Here is a 10,000-nt window from a genome sequence, read left to right on the forward strand (position 1 = left end):
CCAAGAGGGAAAGAGGAAAGGGAAAAGTGGCAAACGGCCAAAATCTGAGCCTATCCAAGAGTACGATGGCGTTGTTTGTTTGCTTGTGTTTGTTTGTGTTTTCCCTTGTTTGTTTGTATCGCTACCAATCGTTGTGTTAAGGGTGTTGTTTGTTTGTTTGCGCTGCTGTCGCTCAAAATGGACCTCTTTTGGGCGACCAGGTGATGTACGGTGCGTGGAAATGTTGTAATATTTTTTGTTGTTGTTAATGTTGTTGTTGCAGTAATGGATCGGGTCAACAAACAGATAAACAAACAATATGAAAAGCATCCTTGCAGCTTATTTGTATGCGTGTTTATTTTTTTTTAATGAATTATGGGCAATTTCCGCAACATTTCATCATTGTGTGAGTGTTTCCCTTGTTGTTGTTGTTGTTGTTGTTGTTGTTGTTGTTGTTGTTGTTGTTGTTGTTGTTGTTGTTGTTGTTGTTGTTGTTGCTGATGATGATGTATTGTCCTGATGTGTAAATAGGTTTCACTCCCAGTCACACACACACACACACACACACACACACACACACACACACACACACACACACACACACACACACACACACACACACACACACACACACACACACACGTCTATATAAAAAGTGAACACCCTTCTCAGCATAATCACTTGAGGGAGAAACATTTATGGGGCGGGACTACTGAAAATTAATCTCTCTCTCTCTCTCTCTCTCTCTCTCTCTCTCTCTCTCTCTCTCTCTCTCTCTCTCTCTCTCTCTCTAAAGCTTCCTTCCATCCTGACATTAATATTAGCTTCTTTTTCCTAAATTTTTCTCCTTTCCCTAATTTCTTCGCTTACGTCATCACTTTCATGATTTATTACTTAAGTTTCTCCTCCTTTCTCTTGTTTTTCTTTCTTAATTTCCTTCTCTTTTCCCGTCACGCCTTTTCGTCTCCACGTGCCTTCTATTCCTCCCCTTCCCAGAAAACCAATCTTGTCTCTCCCTCCCTTGCTTCTCTCCCTCCCAACGCAAAGAGGAGAGGAAAAAAATCGCCACTACGTATAAAAGGAAAGTTAAGACAAAAAAAAAAAAAGTGATGAAAAATGAACGAAGAAAATATGCGAATAACTAACAGAGGTGGAGGAATGACGACACACACACACACACACACACACACACACACACACACACACACACACACACACACACACACAAGGAAATTAGGTCACTAGAATCCATATCTCTATCATCTTACCAATATCCTTAACCACCTCACTGATTAATTTCTTCAGTGATCCTTCCTTCCTTCGGCGGGGATTGTCGGGGATGAGGCAAACTGATACTCTACAATGGAAGGATTAACACGCCCCTCAAAAAGTTAGATTGATGCGGCAGAATGGGATTTAAAAAGAGGATTTATGGGGTGATGGGTTAAATGTATAGGGCGTGATTACCTATGGGATGTTTGGTGATGTTTGGTTGATATTCTCTCTCTCTCTCTCTCTCTCTCTCTCTCTCTCTCTCTCTCTCTCTCTCTCTCTCTCTCTCTCTCTCTCTCTCTCTCTCTCTCTCTCTCTCTCTGGTATGAAGTGATCGTTTTGTTTCAGCTGGGTTTTTCAAAAGAAATTGTGTGTGTGTGTGTGTGTGTGTGTGTGTGTGTGTGTGTGTGTGTGTGTGTGTGTGTGTGTGTGTGTGTGTGTGTGTGTGTGTGTGTGTGTGTGTGTGTGTGTGTGTGTGTGTGTGTGTGTGTGTGTGTGTGTGTGTGTTTCCCCTTCCAGAGAACCCCAAAAATCAAAGCCTTCCGTGTGTCCAGCTGAAGTGCCGTATGTTTTTATTTAATTTTTCCCCCTTCTCTTTTTTTATTTTTTTATTTCAAGAGACGAGAGTAGATCGAGAATATTTTCAGAGAGAGAGAGAGAGAGAGAGAGAGAGAGAGAGAGAGAGAGAGAGAGAGAGAGAGAGAGAGAGAGAGAGAGAGAGAGAGAGAGAGAGAGAGAGAGAGAGATCCATACATCTACACCACGGTAAACATGTCAGATAGTGAATAAAAAAAAACAAATATATGAATAAACAAATAAAAGTAGGTGCAAAAAAAGGAGAGATGGAAAGCGAGGGTAGCGGGGTATGGGATGGGTGGCTGGGGAGCTTCACTGGCCGTCCATCAGTGCTTCGTCGACGCTTCATCAGTTGTCGGAGCATCAGCGGGGCCATGGGATTCATATTCAGTGGAGCATGAGAGAAGCCCGAAGTGGAACATGCTCTGCTCGCTCTTCCTACATACGTACATACTGTTAGTGCTTATTGAGGGACTGACAGCTGTGTGTGTATGTGTGTATATGTGTGTGTGTGTGTGTGTGTGTGTGTGTGTGTACCTAGTCTAGAAACCGCTCGCTATGATGAACAACAGAACACTCACCAATCTCTCTCTCTCTCTCTCTCTCTCTCTCTCTCTCTCTCTCTCTCTCTGGTAACATGATCTGGGCAGCCCTCGCCCTGCATGACGGTCCTCCCGAGGGTAAATAAAACAGTAATTATGCTGATTAATGAAAATAAACAAGGGGGCACTTTAGGGTCGTGCTGTTACTAATGCCACGGGGACTGGAGGTGCATATGAAAGGGATAAAAGGGTGTGGCAGGATGCGGCAGGGGAGGAGGTTTGCAAGGGATACGTGGGCGCAGATCATGAGTCAGAGTAAATAGGGAGAGAAAAAAATGACAATGGAGAGTGGAAAAGAGGGGTTTTGAAGGGATGTGGACAAGTAAGGGAGGAAATAGGGAAGGAAAGGGTGCTATCAGGTAAAGTGGTTATGAAGGAACCTAAAAAAAGACAGTAGGGGAGAAAATAAACTGGAAATGCAACAATCCAAGTTAGTGCTATAGAAAAATAAATAAATAAATAAATAAATAAATAAATAAGCTGACAAACTACCTTCATATGAGATTAGACTAACTGAATAAGAAAAAAAAAGTTAAAAACACTATTAACGAAGATGTGAGCGAGCCATCATTAGAAATATGACTACTGAGGAATGGATAGTACAATAAATAAAATCACAGTAGCAAGGCGGCAGGTGTGTTATTGTGTCAGTGTACACACCTGCACTTGTCAGGTGTAGGTAAAGGTGAACTGATACTGGTGTTGTTCTCACATAATACCTTTTCTTACTATTAGCATCTCTCTCTCTCTCTCTCTCTCTCTCTCTCTCTCTCTCTCTCTCTCTCTCTCTCTCTCTCTCTGAAAATCACTTTTACTCATTTTATTGTACAACTGTGTGTGTGTGTGTGTGTGTGTGTGTGTGTGTGTGTGTGTGTGTGTGTGTGTGTGTGTGTGTGTGTGTGTGTGTGTGTGTGTGTGTGTGTGTGTGTGTGTGTGTGTGTGGCTTTAAATACCAGGTCAGGCAAGCTCTAACAACCAAAACATTCCCCATGCAGAGCAGAGACAGAAACCAAACAATACAATAAACTTGTGCAGCGGCGTGGCCACGATTGTAGTCAACCCTCAACGCTATCGAAAACTGATAATTCTGAAAAAAATATACGAGAAAAATATTGGATTACATCGCCACCAGAGAGCCTGCACGCCTCGCTCTTTTGCCCCACCTGCGCGCGCGCACACACACACACACACACACACACACACACACACACACACACACACACACACACACACACACACACACACACACACACACACACACAGTTATCTTCCCATTTTTCGCTACATACATACAAGGCAATTCACTTTCCAATTAAGCCAATTTAAACCTCTACCACTTCTACCACCACTACTACCATTACCACCACCACCACTGCTACCACAACAAACCAGGCAGCCAAACATGTCACTGGGATCAACAAAGAAAAAAGTACAGTCGTGTTGCCAAAAAAATATCAGTGTGTTTGTCAGCCGTTCCCATAGACAGCTCCTGATGCAATGGCCAGGCAGTCTCCCTATCAGGCCTGAGTGAAGCAAAAGAGCGAGGGAGGGGTGCTGAAGGGCGGGAATCCTTTGCAAATATAAATGCCAATTAACAAAAATGCCTCAGAGTATTTCACACAGATGGAACGTTCAGCAGAAAACTGGCATACTGAAATACAAAAAACAAAGGAAAAAGAATACAAAGCCACGCTCGTGTGTATGTCATGACAGTATTATCAAAACAGAAATATCAGCTGGCATACGTGGCTGTAATGAAATGTGTTAAAAAAATATGTATAGACAGGCATGCAATAATTTCATGCCGCACAATACTGACACGCCTGAACAAAACATGGAACTGACGTGGAAAGGAAAGAAAGAAAAAAAAAACAGAAAGGGATGATATATAAAAATGAAGTGGCAGGAGAGGATGAAAGAAATCGTAGAAAAAGAACAGAAGATGAAATACAGGAAACAAAATACGACGAAGAATAAAATAGAAAACACCAATACAAACAAAACAGTCCAGAGGAAAAACAATAATGAATAAAAGTTGACGAGACAAACATGAACATATGCAGGCACACAAATTCTCACCAGAAAGATAGACAGACAGACATGATACAGACAAAAAAACCTCGAAACAACAAGGAAAATGACAGCAACACAAACACACGCATTCCAAGATTAAGAAAACAAGAAACAGGTGTGTTCTGACTCTTGACCAGCAGGGGCACAGGAAACGCAGGTAACAGTGCAGGTGTTTATTCACAGAAGGTGTGAACAGAAGGCTGGAGGTAGGTGATCTCCCGGCGCCAGGCCGCGCACTTCCACTTAACACTTATGACTGAAGCCTAGCTCGTTCACTCATACACGTATTCATGCCTCACACAAGTCTCGCTCATTCACTCGTTCACACACTAGCTAACAACCACACACCTCCCCCGAGACATAAGGAAGATTCCTTATCTTTGTTATGGCTACCGTAACACATGAAACAAAGTTACAATGATTGAAGTACAGAAAACACGGTACATATACACAAAACAAACACAGCGTACAATGAACACGTACGACTAATCGTAGGTGCTACGGTGCCACCGCACCTGCAGTCGTCTCGGCTCCCTACGCTGTCGGCTGCTTCGACGCTCTGGTTGCTCTCGGCCACGGTGTACCCCGTTACCCTGATGCTCCGGGCTGCCGGGATGGTGGTGTTCCTCGTGACCCTGATGCTGAAGCGCTGCACCGCCATGAGCGGTGTGCTGCTCGACAGGAAGGGGAGCAAGAGGTCTGTGTGGGCGTAGGTGTCTTCTATTACGCCACATCACGCGACCGCTGCCCATCTTGATGAGGTAGTCTCTCCTTCGCCCAACAGCCACGATGACACCCAGGCGATCCCAGAGGCCTGTCGTGTGATCTTGAACGTCGACGTGGCCACCGAGGTGCAGGAGAGGAAGAGTACGGGCGGACGCGTCGTGGCGAAGTTTCGCTTTCTTCCTCAGTCGCTCTGCCTTGGCGTCGCACTCATCAGCAGCGCGCTGCCACTGCTGAGCGTATGAGCGATGATGAGCCGGGACACAGGACCTCATAGGATGACCGAAGAGGACTTGTGCTGGTGATCGCCCTTCCGCCCTCGGAGTGTTGCGCAGTTCCAGCAACCCGCGAGCGAACGCATCCTCGTCCAGGTGTCCCTGCTGTGTGGTCGTGAGGATCAGCTTCTTCACGGACTTGACCGCTGCCTCGGCGTGACCATTGGAGCGTGGATAATGAGGTGAAGATACACGATGCTCCACCCCCATCGAGCCAGGAAGCGCCGTACCGATGAAGAAGTGAACTGCGGTCCACCGTCAGTCCTCAGGAGAACAGGCACGCCCGTGTCGGCGAACACACCCCGAAGGACACGAACGAGCTGATCAGCCGATGCTGGACGTGAGCATGCAGACACGTGAGGCCACCCAGACAAGCGATCTACATACACGAGGTATGTACGGCCTGCTGCGTGGAAGTAGTCTGCAGAAACTGACTCAAACACCCTGCTGGGTGTGTCCGTGTCCTGCCAGAGAGGTTCGTTGGCTTGGCTTGGTAGGAGTGGACGGCATAGTGAGCATCCAGAAACGACGTTCTCAACGTCTCTGTCCATACCAGGCCAGTACACCGTTTGTCGGGCCCGTCGCTTGCGCGCTCCATCCCCTGATGACTGTCATGGAGTCGCTCTAGTGTTTCTCGGCGGAGGCTGTGAGGAATAAGAAGCCTCGGCCCGTAAACCACCAGGTCGTCGTCTACGGCCAGCAGACTGCGCACCGGCCAGTACGTACGCAAGCGGTGATCGAGGTCGTGGCAATGATCAGGGAAGCCCTCGATGATGACGTTCTTGAGCAAGCAGTACTCCCCGTCTCTTGCTGCTGCGGCACGTACCATTTCCACAGTCTGATCCTGAGTGGTGCTAAGCGGACGCCGTCCTCATTGGTGGCAGATAACGCTGAGATGACCGCTGAGTGGAGAGGGTCGAGGTCACCAGAAGTAGCAGCATCCTCTTCCTCCACTGGGTCCTGTACTGGAGCACGTGAGAGGGCGTCGGGCACACAGTGTGTCGATCCCTTTTGCCAGCTTGCTGTGAAAGAATACTGAGCAAGCTTCTCCCTCATGCGCTGCAGCCGCAGGTTCTCTATTTCTCCCAACAACTTGCTATTGAGGAGAGGTATCAGCGGGCGGTGGTCGAGCACTAGATCGAAGTGAGGGAGTCCTTTCAGGTAGGTGCCACATTTCCTGACTGCCCAGACGATTGCAGCCATTTCCAACTCTATTACTGCATAGCGGCTCTCTGTGTCTGTAACAAATCTTGACCCGCATTGCACCATCTTCCACTGGTCACTGTGCTTCTGCAGGAGAACGAATCCAAATCCGTGCATCCTTGAGGCGTCAGTCTGTAGCATCGTTGGTAATGATGGGTCGAAGTATGCCAAGACAGGTGGGCTGACGAGACACTGTTTCACCTTCTCAAACGCCTCTTCATGGTTAGGAGACCAGCACCAACTGTTCTTCGGGCGTAAGAGATCTCTGAGGGGTTGTGCAGCTGCAGCCACAGCAGGAGAAAAGCTTCCAAGCTGGTTTGTAAGACCCATGAATGATCGTAAGTCGGTGATGTGCTGTGGTCGTGGGAAGTCAGAGATTGCCTTAACTTTCTTCACGCCAATTGTAAGGGATTGTACGAGATGCTGTTACGGCGAAGGGTCGAGCGTCGTCTGTCAACTCGATGGCCATGGATCCACCAGCCATTGCACGTAAACCTTCCTTTGCTTCGAAGACGCTGGGAAAGGCCTTGATCACAGCAGCAGCGTGCCCCGCACGCTGCTGTGGCGTTGGGTCGTAGGAATGAGGCCAGCTGATCACTTCTGTGGGCGTAGATAGAGGTGGCTGCGAGGCGGTCGGGTACTTGATGGAGCTGTTGCCGGTGTGCTGTTCTTCCCTGCGTAGCGGTCGGATTTGAGCCGGAAAATCTTCGGGGAGGATTCCGAGAGCGATGGAATCGTACCAGCTAAGCAGCGCCCCCTTCACCTCCTTCACCACGCTCACAACAGTCTCAGCTTCCCTGTCGCCCAGTTGCAAGTGCGACGAGAAAGTTCCTACACAGGTGAGGGGGTGATTACCGGCAGCATAAAGTCCATCACCATCAGCGGGCGCCAAGCTGGAGGGCGGGATTCCAAGGAGTGTTGCCGTGTCGAGGCCAATAACGGTCGTTTCGGCCCCAGAGTCAGGAGTCCACGTAATCTTGTCTCTTCCAGCGGGATGTGTGGCGGTAATGAGCACCTGGGGCGCAGGTCGTGCCGTCACCGTCTTTGTGTATACGCCTGATAAGAGCTGGTATACACTGGCACTGGCTCCCCGCCTCGGGCCTGCACCGCGATGAGGAGAGACAGTTGAGGAACTCCTCGAAGCTCCTCGTCGTTTCCTCACTGTCTGCTGACATACACTCGCAAAATGCCCTCTTTTCCCGCAGTTACGACACACTTTATCTATTGCCTGGCATCCCCTTTTGTCCCTGCGACAATCTTTGCCACAACGATAACAGCCCGTGGGGCTTGAGCCCCCGAAACTGCCCTTCCTGTAGTTCGAGACAGCGTTCACACCATGGCTCGAAGAGTGAGAGCCGCCCCTTAGTACTGCACTACACTGGTTAGCGCTCTCTGATGCTCTGCAAATATCTATGGCGTTTTCAAGGGTGAGTTTCTTGTTTTCCAGCATGCGTTTCAGAGCCACTTCGTCTCGTGTCCCAACGACAATTCTGTCACGCAGCTGATGGTTTATGCACTGGTCGCAAAAGTCACAGAAATTGGCGATTTCCTTTACAGCACATAAAAAGTCGTCAAAACCTTCTTGCGTTTCTTGCACGCGGGAGTAGAAGTCTCTTCTATCCATGATGATGTTGCGCTGGCTTCGCAGGTACTCACACATTGCATCGAGGATGGTTCTTAACTCCGCGTCTCTCGGTAAGCTTATCCCGTAGCGAAGTGTACGGGTCCACTCGTCGTCTAGGACAGCAGCGAGTGCCGCCCTCTGCTCAGCCAGGGAGAGACAGTCTATCCTGGCGAGGGTTACGTATCCTTCAAACTTATGGCGCCACGTGTCGAACTCACGTAAAGATGCTGACGCCGTTAAGTGAGGAATGATGGTGGCGGACGTCGGGAACCTCGCGCCCTGGGTAGACGTGCTGCGGGCTGTGGTTTCGCCTTCATTGCTCGCCGTGGTGCGACTGGGAGCTTGTGTCCCCACTCTCTCCAGCAGCTGGGTTAAACGCTCCTCGCGAGCCTGACTCTGCTCCGACTGTCGCGCTAGCAGAGCCTGACTCTGCTCCGACTGTCGCGCTAGCAGGGCAGCCAGCGCCTCCAACTGCTTCTCCATTCTGCGCCGTACCCACTGCAGCCTTGTCCTGATCCTACTCACTGCGCCATGTTCGACTCTTGACCAGCAGGGGCACAGGAAACGCAGGTAACAGTGCAGGTGTTTATTCACAGAAGGTGTGAACAGAAGGCTGGAGGTAGGTGATCTCCCGGCGCCAGGCCGCGCACTTCCACTTAACACTTATGACTGAAGCCTAGCTCGTTCACTCATACACGTATTCATGCCTCACACAAGTCTCGCTCATTCACTCGTTCACACACTAGCTAACAACCACACAAGGTGAAAGAGAAAATCATAAAAAAAAAAATCTTAAACAAACATAAAAAAAACAACAACACCTACGAAAACAAAATATAGACAAAAGAGCATCGGAACATCGCAGGAATCAAATGAGCCTCCTTTTTAAAAACCTTCCTTTTATTTTACAATCCACAGAAGCGGCAATCTTTACATCTTAACCTTACGAGACATTTTTTTACACAGTTCTTCCATGTTTTTGTGTCATCAGCCAGTCACGTCTAAAAAAAAAAACAGTAAAATAAATAAATAAACGACTAAGAACACAATTTTTATTATGAATCCGTAACGGTGGCGATCAGAGCAGATTCCTGACATCCCGGAGTGACGCGCCTCGCCTCTGACACCACTGGGAGCAGACAGGCCATTAGCGGCGCTGCGAGGGCGTTACGGGAACACCAGGAGATACGGAGCGAAGGGAAATAGGGAGGGAATGGATCAGGAGAAGGGGAGATGGCGGGATGTGGTTATTCAGACCTTGATGTGCTAAACTTTTTGGAATGGTGATGCTGTGGTTGTGATGGTGGTGGTGGTAGTAGTAGTAGTAGTAGTAGTAGTAGTAGTAGTAGTAGTAGTAGTAGTAGTAGTAGTAGTAGTAGTAGCAGTAGTAGTAGTAGTAGTAGTAGTAGTAGTAGTAGTAGTAGTAGTAGTAGTAGTAGTAGTAGTAGTAGTAGTAGTAGTAGTAGTAGTAGTAGTAGTAGCAGAACATGACGAAAAGGGGAAAACGAAAAAAAGGAATAGAAATAATAATAAGAATAAATAAATAAATAATTGTTCTCTTTTTCCTACAAGCAGGTAACATTATTACAGCTGATAAATTACTTACACACCTTGACTTAACTAAACACACACACACACACACACACACACACACAGACACACACACACACGAG

At 47.9% G+C, this 10,000-nt stretch overlaps 1 protein-coding gene across 1 annotated transcript in view; it reads left to right on the forward strand.

The window, feature by feature from the left end:
• Positions 1 to 2,464: 2,464 nt before the first annotated feature.
• LOC135093585 (uncharacterized) overlaps positions 2,465 to 10,000 on the forward strand; it is a 136,799-nt gene continuing 129,263 nt past the window's right edge. The window contains exon 1 of the mRNA XM_063992977.1: positions 2,465 to 2,507. Coding sequence (XP_063849047.1) covers positions 2,465 to 2,507 — 43 coding nt within the window. The remainder of the gene's footprint in view (positions 2,508 to 10,000) is intronic.

This window comes from Scylla paramamosain, chromosome 43, assembly GCF_035594125.1.
Source record: "Scylla paramamosain isolate STU-SP2022 chromosome 43, ASM3559412v1, whole genome shotgun sequence".
NCBI classification, from domain to species: domain Eukaryota; kingdom Metazoa; phylum Arthropoda; class Malacostraca; order Decapoda; family Portunidae; genus Scylla; species Scylla paramamosain.